Source organism: Seriola dumerili, unplaced genomic scaffold (assembly GCF_002260705.1).
Source record: "Seriola dumerili isolate Sdu_G_001 unplaced genomic scaffold, Sdu_1.0 BDQW01000097.1, whole genome shotgun sequence".
Classification (NCBI taxonomy): Eukaryota; Metazoa; Chordata; class Actinopteri; order Carangiformes; family Carangidae; genus Seriola; species Seriola dumerili.
In genome coordinates, this window is record NW_019174352.1 from 539,119 (window position 1) to 560,496 (window position 21,378).

General features: G+C 42.2%; 1 protein-coding gene across 1 annotated transcript in view; it reads left to right on the plus strand.

Moving 5' to 3' along the window:
- LOC111222513 (polypeptide N-acetylgalactosaminyltransferase 18-like) overlaps positions 1–21,378 on the plus strand; it is a 130,494-nt gene that overhangs the window by 71,647 nt on the left and 37,469 nt on the right. The window contains exons 2-6 of the mRNA XM_022746270.1: positions 1,154–1,361; positions 1,518–1,684; positions 8,689–8,875; positions 17,463–17,660; positions 20,834–20,948. Coding sequence (XP_022601991.1) covers positions 1,154–1,361; positions 1,518–1,684; positions 8,689–8,875; positions 17,463–17,660; positions 20,834–20,948 — 875 coding nt within the window. The remainder of the gene's footprint in view (positions 1–1,153; positions 1,362–1,517; positions 1,685–8,688; positions 8,876–17,462; positions 17,661–20,833; positions 20,949–21,378) is intronic.

Consider the following 21,378-nt stretch of genomic DNA (forward strand, 5'->3'; position numbering starts at 1 on the left):
TGTAACACAGAATCAATCATTAACCGTGCTCTCAGGGTGCTTATCATGAGGCTAAGAGGGGAGTTGGAGGGAAGTGGCATTTCACCCTCAAGACTATTACGCATGTTATTGCCAACAGGGGAAGAATTGCTCTTCAAATGAATAAAAAAACAAAAAAAAAAAACCCATTTTGCTCAGGAAGGAGAGGCGGCACTTCACAGACCTTCAGCTCGCCTGTGCGGAGGGCTGAGGAGAAAAGAAAGCGATGTTTGACAGACGTGAGCCATAATTTTAAAGTCAGACTGAAAGTAAAATCAAGTTTGTTAAGACATCAGTATTCTTATTGTTTGTTTTTTTGACTCAGTCTCATGAATATTTCATTCCCCCGGGTGATTCCCCAGCATCCAGTGACTCGGACAAACAACGGACCGCTGCACTCAGTGGCTGCCCTAATTTTGCCATACAGTGAGTGCAGGTGACAGGGAAGCTGCACCGCCTCATTCAACACCCATGTTTCGAATCATGACGAGTTACAACGAGTGCAACTTCTCATAATTCACATGAAATATAAATACTTCAGACAACCACATGCTTTCTATTGTTTGCATTTTTTTTTTTTCCAAACGGGCCCGAAGCATGTTTTTGGTTCTTATTTGTTTTCCACCATTCACCACGTAGTGAACAGCTCAGTGCTGCAGAAGTAGCGCAGAACTCTAAGCTACGCACTGATGGAAAAAAAAAAAAAAAAAGAATTGTTACCTTGGGCGTGTTAGCGGATTTGTGTCCACCTCTGCAGAAATAAATCGCCGTGGCTGTCAGAACCAGTTAATTGTAATGACAATGAAAATCCCTGTTATTTCACATCGCATTTGTGTTCCATCCTGTTCCCCCGTGCTGCTGAAATTGTTCTTTCAGTCCTCAGCTAACGGGTGTTGTTTAATAACCACACAGCATACTTAGCGCTCTGTCACAGTCAGTTTTTCCTGCAAAGCTCCCTGAGTAAAGCTGAAGGAAGTTCATTTGTCATTAAATTTCTCCTCAGAGTAGCGTTGCTGTCACAGCATCTGACAACACAGTGGTTTGTGATGGGTCTGCTGGAGAAAACGTGACTATATTAAGATTAAGCTTCTTGGTCCAAAATGCACCAAACATGTCTTGCTCCCCCCTCCCACAGAGACCCCTCTGAAAGATGGTGAGGATGCCGCGTCTTCGTCGGACTTGGCCTCAGATGCCGCCTCCTCGCTCTTCAACCACTGGGGTCACGACCTGGGCCCTGAGAGTCGAAGGGTCGCCCTCAGGAAGTTCCGTTACTACGGCTACAACGGCTACCTTAGTGACCGCATCTCCCTCAACCGGCCGATCCCAGATTTACGACCGGACGGGTCAGTCAGTTTGTCGATGGGTGCACTGTTAATGGATTCATTCATCAACGTGTGATGGTGGTGTGCGCCTGTATGGATCAAACCTTTTAATGCAATGATGTTTATGTCTTGACTGGGTTTCAGTGAAGAGTTTCTTTCTCTCTGTTTATTCCCCAGGTGTAGAAACATATCGTATTCATCAGACCTTCCTCAGCTCAGCATCATCTTCATCTTTGTCAACGAGGCCTTGTCAGTGCTGCTGCGCTCCATCCACACCGCCATCCAGAGGACTCCGTCACACCTGCTCAAAGAGATTATACTGGTGGATGACCACAGCAACAGCTGTAAGAAACCTTCTTCATAAGTTCATTTTTACCATGAGTTTACACTGAGCCTCCAAGAAACCCCCCTTTCTGACATGTGTGCAATGCATTCTGGTCTATTGAGCCGTCTGTTAGAGTGAGACTATATAACTTTCGCTACTAGCAGCCGCTGTTGCTGAAATGAAATGCAAATAAATGTATCTGGCTAAAATGTTGACATGTAAAGTACTAACAGTAGTTACTGTACAAGATAAGAAGAGTTGCTAATCAGCAAATTGATCTAGTAATGTCTATTATACATTAATATTTACCTAAAGTTTGCTAACATTAGCTAACGTTACGCTACTGGTCATACCAGACCAGCTAAAGGTTTTGCTGCAAAACCAGTGAGTTGTGTAGTTTTTAGTTTAGTTTTACACCAAAGAGGAAGAGCATGCCGGGGCTGAAAAATTAAGCCATCACAGAAGCGTATGTTTGCCACAAACTGGCATGCGCCACACAAGCCCCACTTCTTTGCCCATTTTTGGGATTAGCTGGGAGTTAGGCGGAGTCATGCACTGCCAAGATGGCGACAGCGGAGCAGCCTTATAAACAGTCCATGCTTCTCCCTAAAGTTACATAGTTTCACTTTTAAGTATAACCTGATCTCTCTGCCAAGTCCATAAACGATTGTTGAACTTTGGCACCAAATGGAAGAAAGAAATCTCTGCTGTTTACTGCTGTGACAACACTGCAGCCAAATAAAGAGTTTGTTTAATTCACAGCAGTTTGATGAAGAGTTTCCCATCACATTATAGGGCAAAGATCCAAAGTGGAATAATTAAACTCTGAGTCTTGTATAGTAGGTGAGCTAAAGCCTAGACCGTCTATATTTTATGTCCCACTTATTTTATATTCTGCTTTGGAAGGTGCAGAAGATCAGGACATGTGCAGGCATTAGCCGCATCACTGGTGTATGAAAACAGATTAAAACTTATTACAGCAGTCACAGACGAGGCATGGGTGCGACTTGTCTGTTGGAAGACTTGTGTTAATAATTGCATCACGTACTATGGAACATATTTCACCGCTGCCAAATCTATAATTACCATTATGAGAAATCTGTCTCTGCTACCGTCGCCTGCAGATTTTATGGGTCTCTCACTGCTCCTCTGTTCTTCAATAATACAGTATATCGGAGTTTAGTTATGGTGGTTGCACAGGTTGAATGCTTATTAGTGGAGCAACCAGGAAGATAAATAGATTTAACATTTGCCTCAAATAATTCCCTTTTAAAATTCTGTGGAAAATATGATTTAATGCTTTTTCTTGCCGGTGAATAACAATTACATGTTGATAACTCATAATAAACGTAATCAATGGAAGATAACTCAGTGAAAGCGCATGACCATTACTGTTGCTTATAGATCGTACATGGTGTAATTATGGTAAATGAGAGTTAAGTGAGGTTAGAAGAAGGCAGAAGGTTAGATGAAGTGCAAGTACAGTCAGACTCATGCACGGCCATCGGAGGAGTAAATTAGCAAAGACATCATGGGTTGTATTCATCCAGCCTCAAAGTGCTGATCAAAGATCACTGGGCCGTGCAATCCTCCATTTACGTCACAATGACATTACATTGAGTGACTCTGTCCCGCTGTTAGCCAGATCTCTATATCATAACTCACAGGAATTCCACAGTTTATTGAACATCAGGGCTGCAAGTGATGATTATTTTCACTATGATTTAATATAACAAATATTACTGATTCCTGTTCAAGTTGGCGCTGCAGATGGCAGCCTCCGTGCAGCGCTCTCTAGTACTTTATTAGTCTCTGTTTATTCTCTGCGTGTCCGGTTCCTGATGAAACCTTTCACTAGAGAGGAACTAATTAACATCAGGCAATTCACTCCAGGTAGTTTTTCACCAGTTTTCACACACCTGGAAAGTTTTGAAGATGGTAGTTGGAGGAGCACTGAATGGAGGACACGCAAACAGGGAAGTGCCAGTGTGGTAGCGACAGATTTCGAACTGTGCTACCGTCAGTTCACCGGGCAAACCTCCGCTCCTCACGTAACAAAATAGACGCGCTGTTTCTCATCAACAGGATGAACAAGGACTCCACGTTCTGCTGCCCCTTTATTTCACTGAAACTTGGCTCAGTGAAGCCATTTCCCCGACAGTGGCTTGAATATAAAGTGATGAAACGGACAGCTTTTTTACTATTTACTGATTTAAGATTAAATAATATAAACTGCCCTGTGGCCCTCTCCTGCTCTGAGCCCAGTCTGAGTGGTCAGGGCGAAAGCATTACACTCCACTCACGTAACACACCTGCTGCTGTGAGAGAGCGGGGATGATAATTACACACTGTAAAAGTCCCAAACGCCAGCAGAGCAGGAACAGGAGAGCGAAATAACTCACTGAGCCCCAGTGGTGAGGATATCACGTGGTGTGTGAGTGTGCACAGCAAGCACACGTACACACTAACACGCAGTGAACTTATGTTGGGAGAGCAGGCAAGGACAGTTGTTAGCAGTTGCTACAGTAAGTTAGACAAGAACCTGAGTATATATGGCGGCCTGCAGGAGGCTGCAGCTTCCATAGGTTGCCATGTGTGAAAAGACCCAAAATGAACACTGTAAGTGGACTACCTCTACTCTTACATCACAATCTCATTCCCACATGTAACCGCACATTATTGTTGTTTTCACTGCCACACACACCATTAATATTGTTTGTTATTTATATAATCTGTGTATTTCACATATATTGTGCATTGTCTATTTATTGTCTGCACTGAACCAAATCCAGAACCTTTACTTGGCCAATCTGATTCTGCTTTTTAATGAACTGATTAATTGTGAAAAAAAAAAAGGCCATCATGATTGGCTCAAGGGACGTTGGTCAGTCCATGATTTCTGAATTGCCATAAAAATCTTTTTGCACCGAATTTCTAATGGTTCCCAGGCAAAGACACCTCATGACTTGGTAATAAAATAACCTTTCATATAGTGCCACACTGAGGAGTTCTTTTTGGATTTTTAGTGAAATTTGGTGCAGATGTTTATGTTATGGATGGACAGTAATAATTTTAGTGACTCTTTGACTTTTCATCTGGTTCCAACCGGTCAAATCTTTAATTTGTCCAATACATTTGGTTTATAATCACATACCTGCAAAAGTAATTACTTACCCAACATTTGCTAATTGGCAAATGTTAGCATGATGATACTCTAAATTAAGATAAACATATCTGTTAATCATTAGCATGTTAGCATTATCACTATAAGAACAATGCTGATGGTAGCACGTAGCTCAGTGCATAGCGGTGCCTACATGCAGCCTCGCAGAATGGCTAGTACCCTGGGGTGACATCAACTGATGTGAAGATGAGTTCACGCGAGTGGAAAATGTTCCAGTCTGAGCAAAAAAAAGTGTTTGCATATTTGCTTCATGAATGCAGTGAGATGAAAGGAAAAAGGAGAGAGACTGGTGGTAAATAATCAAAAGAGCCAGAAGTTCAGTGAGAGGCATCAGTGCAACCCTAGCTAACACTGACGGCCCAGTGGTCAAATTCACATGAGTGATGCAAGGCAAAAAAACATTTGTTTCGCTTTCTGCCTAAACCCATTTAGTCTGTTAGAAAAAAACTACAGAATATCTTTGGGTTTTGGAGTGGTGGTCAGACAAAACCAGCTGGTTTTAGAGGGTTGAACACTTGAAATAAAATGTAGACGTAGCGAGTTGTCAACATGAGGTCATTTACAAGTCCTCACATACCATTTGGTTTCTGCAGACAGTGAATGCACCAATCTACTTTCCACTGAGAATCCTCTATCCCTCTGTTTGTGGTCAGACTGAACATAGTAGTTCCCACATCACGTCCCTCGAGTTACTATTTTTAGCCGACTGATGGAAAACAGAGCTTCTGTTGTTCAGACAGGCAACTACATTTGGGTAGCATAGACATCTGAAAATTAATTGGGTAACTGGACTTGATGTAATGACGGGATATTTTTTTTTTCATGTTTGGAAGTGATCTCCCATGTACGTGCAACACAAACAGGTGCTCTTCAAATACTCCCAACTCCCGGTTTTAAATGAGCCCGTCTTTCTTCCAGGTCAGCAGCAAACCGCGGCTCATTAAAGGAAAACAGAGAGAATACATAATCCAGGCTGATGGTTATAATGAATAGAGAGGGGAAGGCAGCAGCCGTAGCCTGCAGGAAGGATTACAACACAGAGATATCACAATGAGGAAATGAAGATGTTCGTTGTTTCACTGTGGGCAGTCTTTCTATCTCTCTCTCTCTCTCTCTCGCTCTGTGTGTGTGTGTGTGTGTGTTTCTGTTTTTTTCTGTCTACCTGAATGTGTGCAAAGCATATATGAAATCCCTCATGAAGACAGACGGGAGTAAGACTTGAAAGAAAGCAAGAAAAGAACAACATCAAATCTTAACGTATTCAAATTGTATATTGTATATTCATTGTGTGCGCCATGAACATGGGTTGAGTATCTGGCAGCGTACCAGTTTTTAGTTTTTATTTATGAACCCTTTCGATGTCTAACCTCGTCTGGGAGCATCTGCTTTGTTCCATCACGCTCTTTTAGCCCTGCTAACCGCAGAGCTCTACGGACAGCAATGTTGGTCAGTCAGTCAGTCAGTTGGCAGAGTCGGTCAGTAACGGGTTAGGTTTTTCAATTCAGCCGCACCGCACCCCCCGAAGAATGCCCGGCTTTGGGACACAGCTTATGTCCTATTTGCTCTGTCATGGAAAATATGCGGTTCGACATATAACATTAATTTTTTGCTTACAAAAACAGGTCAAATAGATCTGATGACTGAGAAGCACATTATGTCGTGGGGCGTCCTGTAACCTTTTCAGCCAACATAAAGTACTAATTCAGAGAAATAAATTTTCTGAACAAAAATTTGAAGAGAGGCTTTCAGATGATGCAACTACCCATCTTGGTTACTGGCTTGAACAAGTGTACTAATCAGCATTTTAACAGAAATGCAAACTTCACACAGACTTTCTGACAAATCTCTTTCCAATTCTCTCATTTGAAGAAACACTGAACATTTTCTGAAGTAAATCAATCCTCTTTGTAGAGAAGCACAGATTCCATCTAGGATTTCAGCAGATGCAATTACTCAGCCACCTTTTAGTTACTGGGCAAACACCTCAGTCCAAAATCTACAGAAAGGCTTCTCTACCAGCGTCCACTCCTCTTAAAAAGCTTTTCACAAGAGTTAGGAACCTGGCTGCAGGGATTTGTCTCCATTTATTAGTGAGGTTGGCCACTGATGTTGGGTCCTACGGGCTAGTTTGCAGTCAGCATTTCTGTTCCTTTTAGTTACTGGACATGCACATGTGTACTATCATCGAGTACACTGAGGTCAGGTGTGGTTTCTGATGTAGATATGCATATCACAGCTGACACATGTTCATCTCTGTCTGCGTCTTGTGGATATGTTGACCCAAAAAGAAAACGCCTCCTCTGAGCTTGATTCCTCCAGACCTGAAGTTATTCAGCCTGGAGAGGGACATAAGATTAAAAATCAAGTGAAAGGAGATGAAATCAAAATCATGTTACTTCCCAAATCATCATGACAACTCACCATGCAGGGCCTGAAGCGTGATGCATATCTCTTGTGATGACCAGCCGCTCTGCGCTTTACAACTGAGAAGCTGCTTCCCCACGAGTAATTTGGAGTTCAGTTCATTCATGAAGCCGCAGCACATGTCAACTATACTATTGATGAGCATAATGGCTGACGTGATCCCGTTGCACGATGGTCAATAGTTTTACCTAATGTCTTAGAGTTGATTGAAACTGGGATACAACAAATGGCCCCTTCCCCACTTCCAAACCCCCTTCTGTGGATTTGTCCTTCATTTTAAGCTCAACTACACACCTGTAAAGTTTCCTGACTGTATCTTGCACAGTTGTGACACTATTGTGACAAAATCTGTCCACAGACAAACAGACAGGCAGGCAGGCAGGCAGACAGACAGACACCTGTCTAAGTCCTCAGAACCACCTCTGTAGTAGTTCCTGCTACGACCACATTTTGCCACGATCACACACACACACATAAGGACTCACAAGGTGAAAATAATTCCAGCCACATGCTGTGTCGCCTGGTAACAGCTGGTTTTACAAGCTACTGCCCATGATGAATAAACTGCACTTCATGTGTAATATTGGTGAATTGCCACTTAAAAGGATTTAAGTGGCAAATTAGAAATTAGAAATAAGGACCAAACCATAAAAAAACAGTATGATGTCCACATACTTTTGTCCATAAAATGTATCCCAACCACCAATTTGGCATAGAAATGAAGGTTAGCTTAGGTTTTAGCCAGACTGACAATTGTAAACATCAGATCTTGCAGAGCTACACTTTCCTTTAGCAACCTAATCCTGCACAGCCTGTTTACTGCTGCCTGCTGCTCAGCAATTCAACTCAGCCACCTGCTCCTGCTCATCATCGCTAACATTTGGATTTATGTGCATTCAGCATGTTTGTCCATTCAATATGAGCTCATGTACATTTAATTGTGTATCCTCAGCTCTGCTGGGGGGGTTCATGAAATGTGAATGTGTGTTATTGTTGTAACATACGGATAATACTTTAACAAGTGTCTACACTGAAGGCAAATGTGTCAGTAAATTATTTTGAGCCCATGGGAAGAATGAGCATAACTCAGACCTTAGTGGCATTCACAAGGACACACACACACACACACACACACACACACACACACACACACACACACACACACACACACACACACACACACACACAGAGTCAAATGTTTTCCGCTGTCCAGTGGAGCTGAGGGAGTTTCTCTGGAGCTTTGTCGATAAGATCAATACTGGCTGAGACTGAGTTTGCTTTGACATCCAAGTGTGTGTGTGTGTGTGTGTGTGTGTGTGTGTGTGTGTGTGTGTGTGTGTGTGTGCTGTGGTGTGTCTGTTGCTGTGTGGTGTGTGATGCTGGTGTGTGTGTGTGTGTGTGCTCTCTCTCCCCAGTGGAGCTGAAAGAGCACCTGCAGAGCTTTGTGGACGAGACCAACACGCAGCACGGCCCAGGATTCATTAAGGTGGTCCACCACGACAAGCAGGAAGGACTGATCAGGTCCAGAGTCAGGGGCTGGAGGGCAGCCTCTGCGCCGGTGGTCGCCCTGTTCGACGCACACGTGGAGTTCAACACTGGATGGTGAGCGGCCACGCTTTTCATGAATCCGTAATAATTTTATCGCAAAAACCTTGGACTACTTTCATCTCCCCACCACCTCTCGGTGCCTATAGTACATTTTCCATCATAAGTAGTGATGTAAGACACATATAACCATATTAAACTACAATCACAGGTCCATGCTTCACAGTGCTTTAAACATTTACTGTTGGCTATTTGATTGATCCGTCTTTTGCCCATAAGCCACAGACTCCATTCAAAAATCATGCAGTTTTATGATTTGTTGAACTGAGGGAAACTTTCTATACAAACCCTTAAGTTTTTTACAAAAAAGGTTCAGAACAGCACTGGGCCAAAGAAAATGTCCAGAGTGAATAGGTAGAATTGAGTGCTCTGCAGCAGTCTGATGGCAGTGAACTAAAACAAGACAAGGTCAAAACCTTGTACATGTCTGGACCGCTTTTGGTCAAATCCTGATTTTATAACTGCGACGTCGTCTGACAAAACACCAAATGGATAAACACAAAGATTGAGCTGTGAGTTCAGCTGTATTTACACGTAAAATGATCACTCAGAGAGAAAGTTAGAAGAGACAGACTATCTTTCCTTTTTTTAAGTTATTTTTTTTTCAGGCTTTTGTCTTTATTTCAGTCATAGTAAGAGAAAGACAGGAAAATTGGAGTGAGACAGGGCTACAGGCGGGACTTGAATCTAGGCCGCCAAGTCCAAGTGGCACATGCTCCACCAGGTGAGCCACCGGAGAGAGACTATTTTTCATATTTAGTCTCTCACACAGCTCACAGCCGCCGTCTGGGATCCACAGTAGTTTAGTCTTTTTTTGCTTCCAACTCCAGAACGTAACAGACTTTAATTAGAGGCAGGTCTTTCTGTCTAACTCCCTCTGTTTGATATGTAGAGTTGGTCATAGCGATTAGTACGAATCCTCGTTACCGGTGACTTCTCCATCTCCCTCCCTCTCTGCTCAGTGTGTCTTATGTTTGGTTATTCAGCCTCCTTTAGTAATAATGATACATGTAATGAAAGTAGTTTTTTTGCTGAAATGGAGGCGAGGCTCAGTGTATTGGAAGCTTTCCTCCGCTTCGCTGCAGTTCCCAAGCAGCCGGTAAACCAGAGCAGCTCGGTAGACTGTGGCTCGTCAGTCAGTCAGTCAGTCAGTCAGTCAGTCAGTCAGTCAGCGACATTCACAATTATAGGACTGCCCCTGCTGTTGCATTGCTGCCAGCGAAACACTGCTCCTCCTGAGGGGTACATAAAGCATTGCAACTGAGTTCCTCACATGGTGCTTAGGGGCATTAACAAGACAGTGCTGCACTCACTACACCATCAAAGGGGATCACATATGAGCCATGTGCCGAGCAGGGACCCAGCGGGGCCCTGCCAAGGATCAGCCTGCCACAGACCAATGACTTTTAGATGGATATTACTGTATGTATAGTGTGAAACGAATTAGTCATAGTGATGAGCACATGAGGAGTTATTACTTGACTCTGCACTTCCCCTCGACTTTGCAAAGAATTTTAGCATCTTTGAGTTTGCAGTTTTTATTTTAAAGCCCACAACTTTACTGTTTTGATTCGCTCATATCAGCCGCATCAGGCAGCTGTTTTCAGCACAAAAAAAAATAAAAGAAAGAGAAAAAAAACCACCTACCCAGTACTAAATGGAAGACAGATAAAGTTAAAGATTAGCTGGTTAACCTCAGGAGTTGGTGGAGAACAAAACAAAGGAGAAATTATTAAAAAAAGAAAAAGAAAGGAGAGTGAATACTAATTTTAAATTTGTCAGGTGGACAGAAATATGACATGCTATGCTAAAATGAATGCTAATGTTGTGCTGTGTCGATGCTAGATGCGATAATTAGCAATAGCTTGCTAGCACATCCCACACAATAAGCTTTTGAGTTGAGGTAATAATGTGCCAGTGATGTCTTTATGATTTATTTTGTTGCTTCAAGTCAATCAATGCAGCTTTAAGTACAATTAATAATAATAACGTTCGTCTGGCTTGATCAGCTTGAACGTACAATAAACACCTGAAGAGTCTGGGAGGGCTGAAACATTAATCCAATAATTTACCATTGATCTGTTCACTTTGTTCAAAACACTAGTTTCTCCACAGTGAAGCTAGATTGTGTTGCATTATTTCCTCCTCACGGCTGTGAAGCTCCACCAGAACTAATATATTTCTCTATTTAATGCAGAAGTGCTGATTGTTTTCCTATGGACATTTTTCCGTTCGTTTGGCTCTGGATCTCTGCTGTAATCCAAAGAGACAGTTTTGATTTAACTTCCAACTTTGAATTCATCACCAGCAATCAGTCCAGATGTGATAAAACCAGACACCAAAATAAATGCAATCTGGGCAAATAGAGAGAATCTATGACATCTCAGTTAGGATGGGTAATGGATGTTGTACACTGCTGCAAGTGTATTTTACATTTATTCCTTCTTGTCTTGTGTAGCTGTAACCGGCTCTGTCTGTGACAATGAGAAAGAGAAGATTGAGACTGAGTAAAGAACGAGATGCTGAATGTCAGCGTTTATTCAATTCCTTTGTTTGAAACGTCCATGATTAAATTTGTTTTCCCTCAATACAACACTTTATCAAGGAGAGCAGCAGTCGAGAATTACTGAATTGCAAGAAGTGGTCTATTTAAAGCTGGTTTGTGAAGGGATGATTCAATTTTTTTCTGTTTGTGAGTACGACTAAGGACTGGTGCAGCTGTAACCCATTTTTTAAGGCAGGTGCAAACCTCCAGCTCCAGAGTCACAGAGGCAGACGAGTCATATTTATTAGTATTTTAGGTCACAGAGTCAGATGATTGCGAGAGCAGTGATGAAGTGATTTATGTGTACGATTGGGCGATATGACTTCAAATCAATATCACGTGTTATTGTGTTCCATGTGATTAAACAAATTGGTGGTGTTGCCTTCGGTTGCTATCCATGTTGCAATCACCACTGTCTGGTAGTGGACCGATGAGACCCAGTCAGGAGGCGAGGCAGGCGTCCGCATCAACGTTCTGTTTTCCTCCCGTTCAGACTACAACACAAAGCCGGAGTTTTCAAACTAAAAACGGGTCCAGCAGCTTTTCTAAAAGTCTAAAAAAAAAAAAGAGGCCATTAGAGCTCAATGCACTGCAACACATTCAAATAAACAAAACACAGACAAATTAACAAACGTGCTGCAAGTAGCACCGACGAGCAGATGGACTGTACATGAAACGCATGTTGATATCATCCACCGTGACTTACAGTGCCCCGCTACGCGTCCACCCACCGCCAGGAATATCTGGATCCTTAAAAATCTTAGAAAAGAAAAGATGTCTGTCTCAGAACTTCACTCCAGAAGCTTCATCTCTCCGCATCGGTCAACAGGCGATTCTGTTCCTCTGTTCCTCTTTAATCACACGTGGGGTTGATCTTTATAATAACCTCGTGAATTTATAACGCAGAGCTTTTTCTATGTGTTCCTGGCTGAGCGGGACATCACTACTTTTGCAACAATGATTAAAAGGACCATCGCCTTGTGTGATGAATTGCCAGGAGGGGCTTTGCTCCTGCCTGTGTTCATGCGTAAATAAAGGACACCACCTTATTACTTCACAAAAACAAAAGCTCAACAAACTCGTCCCTGTCCCTGGTCTCCCTTCCTCTCTGAGCCCAGCTCTGTCCTCTCCGTCTCCTTCGCCTAATGACACCATTATGTTAACATTTCTATAAGCACTTCATTCCTTTCGTTTGAAGATTTCATCAAATTACAGCCATCTCAAGGCAGCAGGTGTCTGTTCCATTTGCAGTCTCCAACAGGAGTGATGTTGCACACTGTCAAGCCACAATTACACACGGCAGAGCCACTGGTTTTAATTTTATGCTTCCAGCACCAGACTTCTGCGAAATAACCACAGACATTTCTGTTGCATATGCTCACATCAGACTTGTTGTTTGGATTAATTATTCTACAGTTTCTACTGCAAATCAACAAAGTGTTGGATACTAACACACTGAAAACACTTCACACAGGTTCATGAAAAATCCTCGAGCAATTAAAACTTCTCTCTCTGCTAACAACTCCCGTCTCCATCCAAGACGCACAACTTGCTCCGTCTCCGTCTGACCAAAGTAACACCTGCAGCGCCGCATCTTTAATTACAGTACAGGTAGACCAACACTGATTTATGTGTGGATCATTACGGAATCACCTTTGTTTTTGCAATATGAAGATTAACAACTATGTCATGATCAGAGTCCTGTTGTGTTAAAGGCGTTGAAAGTGAAAGTGATTGACCACGATTGCCACAACATCTAACGCGCCCACCTATAATGTGTTAGTGATGCAGGCAACGTGAACATGTTTAACAGCGGAACGGTTGCAGGTGGATGAAATATGATGTATGAGGAAAATATTAATTACACTCTCTAAATTTGTGAACATATTTTAAACATTTTTCATCAGGGACAAATTACTCTGTTATGACTCCTGAACAAATTACGATTTATGATTCATTCTGGGCAGCAGTCGAATGTTATTATGAACTTTTAAATAGTTTGTGTTTGGGAAGCAACAGTGACATTCAGAGTTTTAGATTGAATGGATTAAAAATGGGAGAAAGGGAGAACCTGTACTTTAAAGTTATGATGTATAACTTCCACATTCAGATGTTTAAAAATACCTACACTTATGTTATATATTTTTTGAGTTGTGTACATCCGTTATCCCAGATGTTTCCAGCAATTCTCAGTGCATATGTGGTTTTAATCGTGGGAACAGTTTGTTTCATTTAGTCGCCTGTCAGTGACGTCATATCCCCTACATGCACGTGTCAGCGTTGAGGTTTTATGGGGAGATACCTAGCGGCAGAAATTACATACTGTGCATTTAAATAAGTATTAGTTTATTTAATCCATGTGTACTTCGGTGTAATATGTTACCACATCATCACACTATAATATATTAAGATGTATACTTTCTAATCTCGCCCTGGTTCCAAGGGCGCTGCTGGTGTGCCAGGCACGGCTGGACACACTGGACAGGGCACGCTTGACTGATAGTAAACAAATCTATTTTCCAAAATGTTGCAGTGTTCCTTTATAGCTACTTTTTTTTAATATTCTTCCACCATATTACACAGGCATGAAGATTTGGTCCATCCTCTGTTTCATGCTGGTGCTTTCATATTTAGACTCCATGTTTCCTCTTTACTGCAGATGATCTTGATCAGAGTTTTGAGCTTCTTGTTGCATTCATTAGCATTTTAATGAGGAAAATTTCCATTTATTTGAAATAAATCTCACTCCTAACCTTTAAAGAGATGGAGTTCACATTAACACCATCCTTGTATTATGTCAAGACAAGTGTGTTGACACACAGTGGAAATATTTCCTAATGAATCCATTAAGTACCGTGAGTAATGGGAACACTAGTTAATTACTGACCTCATTAGCATAGCTGGTTATGTGTCATCTAGCGCTGTGGTGAAGACAGCTGAGGTTCATAACACGTTATCCTTCGCAACGCTTTAGCTTTTCTGACAGAAAATCTAGTGCTGTTTTTCTTTTAAACTCGACTCTAATGTCAGTCTGTTTGACTTGTGAACACTGCGTCACCTCAAGGTCGCCTCTTTAAAACACTTGGATACGACATCAGCGCCGTGTACCTGTTCATCATTTTGACAGGCAGAAAAATATCACACACTACCACTTGACTGAGAACACACACACACACACACACTCATACAAACACAAGTGCAATAGATTCATGAGCAAGCAACGCACTTGCAAGCTCGTCCTGCTCTTCTACACACGCACACACACACACACACACACACACTTCATTATAATGTCTGAGCTGTATCCAAAAGAACATTTGTTGCCGCTGTGTTCCAGATTAGAAACAAGACACTTACAAGGCTCTTAACCCCTCACATCCTCTACCCACTCCAACCCTCCCTCTCTCTCTCTCTCTCTCTCTCTCTCTCCCTCCCTCTCTCACACTAAACACACACACACCTCCCACATATTGCCACAGAAGGGGTATTGGTCTATGACTAATCAAATGATTTACAGATACAAAAGAAAGAGCTCAGCTGGAGATGAGCACTTTTTTTCTCTCTCTCTTTAAACCCCCTCACATTTTTCAACAATTGCAAAAGGAAGAAGAAGAATCTGAGGAGGGGATTGAGAGGCATGAAATCGGGCATGTGACAAAGAGTGCTAATCACGGCACTTATCGCCAGATATAGCACCAGAAAAAGAAACATTTAGACATTTCCCTCCTCCTCCTTTGTCTACCACGACTAACACCTTCGTCTTAATCCTCCTTCCTCCTGAAACCCACCCACCCTGTCACAGATTATATTTATATATATATAATCTGTAAATGTATTGATGTTATTTATAGATTTAAGACTGGGGATACACAATGCAAACTGAAAAAAAATAAGTGGGTATATGCCACATACTTGCACCACACCGCTGCCCTCCGCTAATCTGAAATCTTTCCCAACATTTCGCAGCACCCAACGTTTTAGCATTCAGCTGTGTGTGAGAAAATGATTTCTTCTGGGTTGACATAGAGTGTGAACAGTGTCACCTCTAACTTGAAAAGGTAGGGCTTTCTTTGATGTGGGGGTCTCACTAATCGATTGGCTACCTGACCCCCCCCCCCAGTAAATAGATTTCAAGCCTTTCTGTGTGGGCTCGCTGTATGTTTGTGTGCGTGTCGGTGTTAACGTGGATGTGTGTATAGAAATGAGAAAAGTAACCCAGGGGCGAGGTTTATCACCTAACGAACAATCAGTGTGCAGAGTGAAAGAGTCCCTCCTCCCCTCTGATGATGAGACTTTGTGATTGGTATTACCTCTGCACAGCTGGACTGATAAAACCTGAATGGTTGTAAGGCGAGGTTCTTCAATTGTGGTTTCTCTCTCATGAGACAGTCAAGGGTAGTTTGTATTTAAACGACAGCTTTTGGCAACGTGTCCCACAAGGCTACAAATATAAAGTTATTATTTTTCTCTCTCCAGTCAGCAGTCGTGTCTTGTCCAGATCAATAGGAACATTTAGAACCAGATAAGTAGCCTGGCTGTGTCAAGCGGAGTGCATTAATGTAAATGCTCTTATCATTTTCATTAAAAAGGGCTTATTTGTACGTTTTCTCTCCCACCGAACGCGGTGTCTTGCCGGGAGCTTCGGCCATTGTTGCGTTTACAAGACAAGAAGTTATAATGAGCAGCAACAGCAGCTGTGATTACTGTCCAGGTTGCCTACGAGCCTTGTGAGAATCGTAAGAGCTGTCCGACGTGTAAGGCCGTAATCTCAGCTAGCTCTGCGGCTTAGACACTCAACATCCACTTAATCTCATATTACCTGATCAAAGGCAGAGCTTAGTTTGTAGTCCAGGCTCTCGGTGTCTCCTAGTTGGACTCTAGAGATCCAAAGGTGATCTCTAGGTGCTGAACCCCTGAACTCCTCACGCTGCAGCTAACCTTACCCCCGGCAGATCTGATTTCTCCCGCATGGTCGGGTGCACTGGGATCTCTCCAGGACCTTCCATTCTAACCAGCAGCGCCTTACTGCTCGCACTGGTTCTGCTCTGCTTTCCCTGAGGAGCCAAGGCCAGCGCACCTCCAGTCATTGACTGAGCTCCATCCTCCCCGCTCACTGGTCGATTGACCTTCCTAATCCAGTCAGGACTGCAGACTCACTCCCCAGCTTCCAGACTGGACTGACAATCCCCCTCACATCCTCATTTCACTTCCTCCTCTCTCATACGTTATTTTATCCAGCTGGTCTCCCTCCTGTCATTTATATGTTTTTTTATGATTCTACTATTATACTATAAAAAGCAGATGCTTTAAGTTGCATGGTTTCTCAGAGTCTTGAGGTGAAGTTGCATCAATTGACTTTTGGCCACTATGGCATCAGAAAAGAAAGAAACATTAAAACAAAGCAGATAAATACAAGTTACTCATACGAATGGTTGCCAATTTACACATCCAGCTCACACAGAGCAGCAATAATGTTCAGTTGGAGTTTTGTTTCTGGCTACACGAGAAATGTTGGAGATAAAAGAAAAAAGTATTTAGTCTCAGTTTGGTCTCCAGCAATCTCTGGGTCTTCTTGACTACCATCACCGGGTCGTCGTTACCTTTGTTCATCCGCAGTTTGGTCCCTGTGTCAACGATAATAATAATGTTTTTGTCATGAATAACAGTGTCACCACAGAGCATTACTTATGATATGAAGCCAAGTTTTCAGGGCATTTAACAAAAGGAAGAAGAATGAGTTTGTCGATGGCCAGGTCTTGTTTTAGCTGAGGTATGTGTTTGTCCCTGTGGTACAAATCTTTGTATTTTATTTCTTGTACGTTTGTTGAACATCAAACTCCTGAACTTGCCTGGAGATATTTCAAAACTACTGTGACTTTCATTTTTAGTTTTCTCCATTTTCATTTTCACATTTCTGTTCAACCGTCATAATGATTACTCACAGTATCCCAGAGCGACGGGTTGGCGCCCTAAGACTATTAATTCATCTCTTTTCTTTTTTTTTTTAACACATTCTACCTGCGCTCTGTCGACCCACAGGGCGGAGCCTATTCTGCAGCGAATAAAGGAGGACCGCACCCGGGTGGTGTCTCCCTCGTTCGACAACATCAAGTACGACACCTTCGAGATCGAGGAATACCCGCTGTCCGCTCAGGGCTTTGACTGGGAGCTGTGGTGTCGATACCTCAACCCACCGAAGTCCTGGTGGATCCAACGCAACCACACAGCCCCTATCAGGTAAATGCAGGAAGGACGGCAAGACCTTTGTTTTGAGCGATACAGTAAAAAAAAACGATGTTGTATCAGGAAAGAAGTGAAACACCAGCAAAAATAAACAGTCACTTCAGTGTTCGTTATTAATAAATTGCCTTGAAGCATATTGGAGTAGGTTTGATAAGATCACTTAGGCTACTAAGCTCATTATTTTTTACATAATAATTTCTCGAAACACTAATCCCCACGAATAATTATGTATGTAAATTCTGGTAAATGTAGTGTCTCATCAGAGGCGGTGGGCAGTTACACAGCTTTAAGAGGACGAGCAGGTGATTTTATATAACCTGAAGTGGATGTAATGATCCAGATCTTCATTACTGTTACTGGCAGGAAAACATTACCAATATGACAGATAAAGATTGGCTTGGCTGTGCAGCAGAGGCAGCTTCAGGAAAAAAAAAACAAAAAAAAAACAGCCCGGCAACAAGAGCGAAATTACCTTCCTTACCTGCAAAAGGATAATATGTCCGCCGCTGTGGTTCATGGCCAGAAAATCAATAATGCAGTGTTTATAGATTTGGACAAAGACAAGAGGACATATCCTGCTCAATATTGAAATGGAGGAAGATAAATGGCTCCAATTGTTTATTTTTCTATCCTCTGTCGAAGTCTTGCTTCGTCTCAAGTGCAATTTGAAACTGTATCTGCTCACAAGTAGCAGTCAGTGACTTTCAGGCATTTTATTAAAGTCATGATTTATTTCTGATGTAAATATGTATATTTCGTGTTTCATTTTTACAAATTCAAGTGAAAACTCTGGGTTTTCGCAGACCGGGCAAAGTGTGTAACTGCCCCAGGGCCCCGTGTTCACTGGAAGTAAACTGCTTTTTGATTAACTGGAAATTTGTTTGGGAATTTGCAGCTCTGAAGTATAAGAACAGCTGAGGTGATCCTGTGTTACTGAATAATGCTGTGACCCTGTTCTTTACAGGGGCCCTGTGTCAAAATCTATTTAAGAATCTTTATTATTTTAATATTATACTGTGTTCACATGAAACTCGTTTCAAAGTTTGTAGTCATATTCTAACACAGTGGTGCTGTGCTTGCAAATGCTAAAGCTGTACTGTCTGACAGGGCACAATGCACAGAGGGCAGTGGGGATTTGCCAGGGGGGGGGGGGGGGGGCATGCAGCACATTTGTGCCCCTAATGTTGTTCATCAAGGATCTGTACTCCTCTGCAGCTCACTACAACTCATATCTCACGACAGCACTAAGTTGTGTTTCATGCATTGTGAGCAGTAAAAACCATTTGATTTAGTTTTGAAAAGCAAAAACCGTCCACGGAGAGGTGGGGGATGAAATGCTCGCTCTGCTCTTCAGTAACTTGGGCGTGGGAGCGTTAAAGAGGAGGCACGGAGGGAGAGACATGAGGCAAAGACGGGCCCCGCTGCGTGAGATGAATTTGAGTCGTTCGTCTTCTCTGTGTCATAACTCATTCAAATCCTCACACACAGACATGACACACACATTGATATCACTCAGTGTGACTTACTCTTCCCGAGGATATCAGTCTCTGATGTCCGCTGCAAATAAACATCTATTAATCTGCAGAGGAATCGTAGATGTAAAGATGCTTCAGAACTTACCTGTGAATCATCCCATTTTTAAGTTTCCTTCGGTGTCAAAGTAATGCAGTGGTAGTTGTCAGTGCATCCGTGGATACACTGCAGACAGAAACTGCTAACAGCTAATTCAGCATACCTTTAATGGTGCTAATGTGTTGAAATGTAAAAAAGACAAGCAGCTCTCCCAGCAGAGAAAACTGAGAGATCCACTTTAAAACAGGATTTGAATTACAGTGGGACCAGCAAACTTGCTGGTGAAAAATGACCCACATAGATGCTCCGGACTGATCAGTGCAGGTAATGTTGAAATCACCTTACCTCCCCTAGAGGAGTAAATCCACTCCGAATGGGGTTTAATACATTTAAATCTACAGTTTTACTATCATTCCCCCCGTGGAAATCTTAAGGGGAAAATGTAAATGCTATGAAGTTATTAAAGATCAAATGTTTGCCTGGGGTGAAGCCAACATGCAAATCTAATATTTCCACACGCTCTGACGACCACCGGCGCCGGCGCGGCGCAGCAGCAGACTTTTACGCACATCCAGCAGACAAGAGGAGCAGAGTGGAGAGGCACAAGTCTGAGGAGCCGTCTGACGTAAACACGAGCGAGCGGACCTTTCATCATTTCACACAGAAAACATTTATTTTACAAGAATAACAGACACAACCTGCTGCTAGATGAAAGGGTAAAGATAACGTTACCAGCCAGTCGGAGGCAGTTACTGGCTACTAACTAGCTGCTTGAAAGGTTTCTCAGCTGTGAAGGTCAAGACAGCTGTTTCATCATCTGTCTATTTTGTTGGCTCCGTCGCGCTTTACATTATCTCATGTACTCAGTGTACTGTACTTTAAAAATGACATTGTTGAGACCGAACAGTGTAAAATACATAATAATATAATAACTAATATGAGATAATAACTCTGATGTTTGAGACATGTGATTTCATTGTGCTGTTATCTGGAGGCTGTAGAGAAGAGGATGTGCTGAGAGCTGGTGGTGGGAGGGCCTCGCTTCTATTTGCATTTTTTGGGGTTTCAGTGTTTCTGGCTGTTTGCCAATCTGTGTATCCACAGGGAGGAAAAATCCACCCAAACAAGCTGTTTTTGCGGCGCTGCTGTATTTCATATCGTTAAGAGGAGATGTGTGGGACTGACAGCGTGAATACCAATAGAAGTTATATCTCTCTCCTGTTGATTCGGTTTGATGTTGATGAAAGATCTGTTTGATTTTTTTTTTTTTTTTTCCCTGGATTTCCCCATAATGTCCTGAATTTGTTGTGTTAGTTGAGGGCATCATTTTGACAGCTGAATCATTTGTAAGTATAATGCATAATGCATAGAGTTTCATGAAAGGCTAAGGTCTGTGTTTAGAGCTTCAAATGTGCAGCAAAAATGGATCTTCAGGGCCATGTTGCCCAGTGTGGGGCTAATTGTGTCTTAGGACTGTGCTTGTGTGTGTGTCTTGAATATTATTTTGCATTTAAACTATCAAAATTTTTGCATTTTGTTCAATACAAAAACATTTTTTTCACCTCCTTGTTTCCTCTGATAACCGTCTCTTTTAGGAGCCCTGCTCTGATTGGCTGCTTTGTGGTCGACAGGAAGTACTTTGAGGAGATTGGCCTGCTAGATGAAGGTATGGAAATTTACGGGGGAGAAAACGTGGAGCTCGGCATCAGGGTGAGTTGGCTTGACAACCTATATCTAATTATCATTATTTATCTTTTTTAACATTTGCACATTAACAATTTATTTATTTGTTTAAACAAAGGCGCAAAAAAAACCCATATGCAGATAAATATGTGTCCTCATGTGATTGGCTGTTTTTTATTTTTTCTGTCTCATATCTCATATATATATATCAATCTGTCTTATTTAAATGTTACTTGTAATATGTTTTGTGATGACCCTGATGAAGGCCACAAGCCGAAACGCGTCGGTCTAAAATAAAGTTCTTTTGACACAAAAAAGTGATGAATCCAGCTCAGACGCACTTGTATAGATGTATTATAATACGTGTAATATAATACATCCATGCGCACTTCAGTGCTTTTAACTTCAAAAGTCACAAAGCACTGAACAACACGTGCTTCTCAGCCAGGTTCGTCAC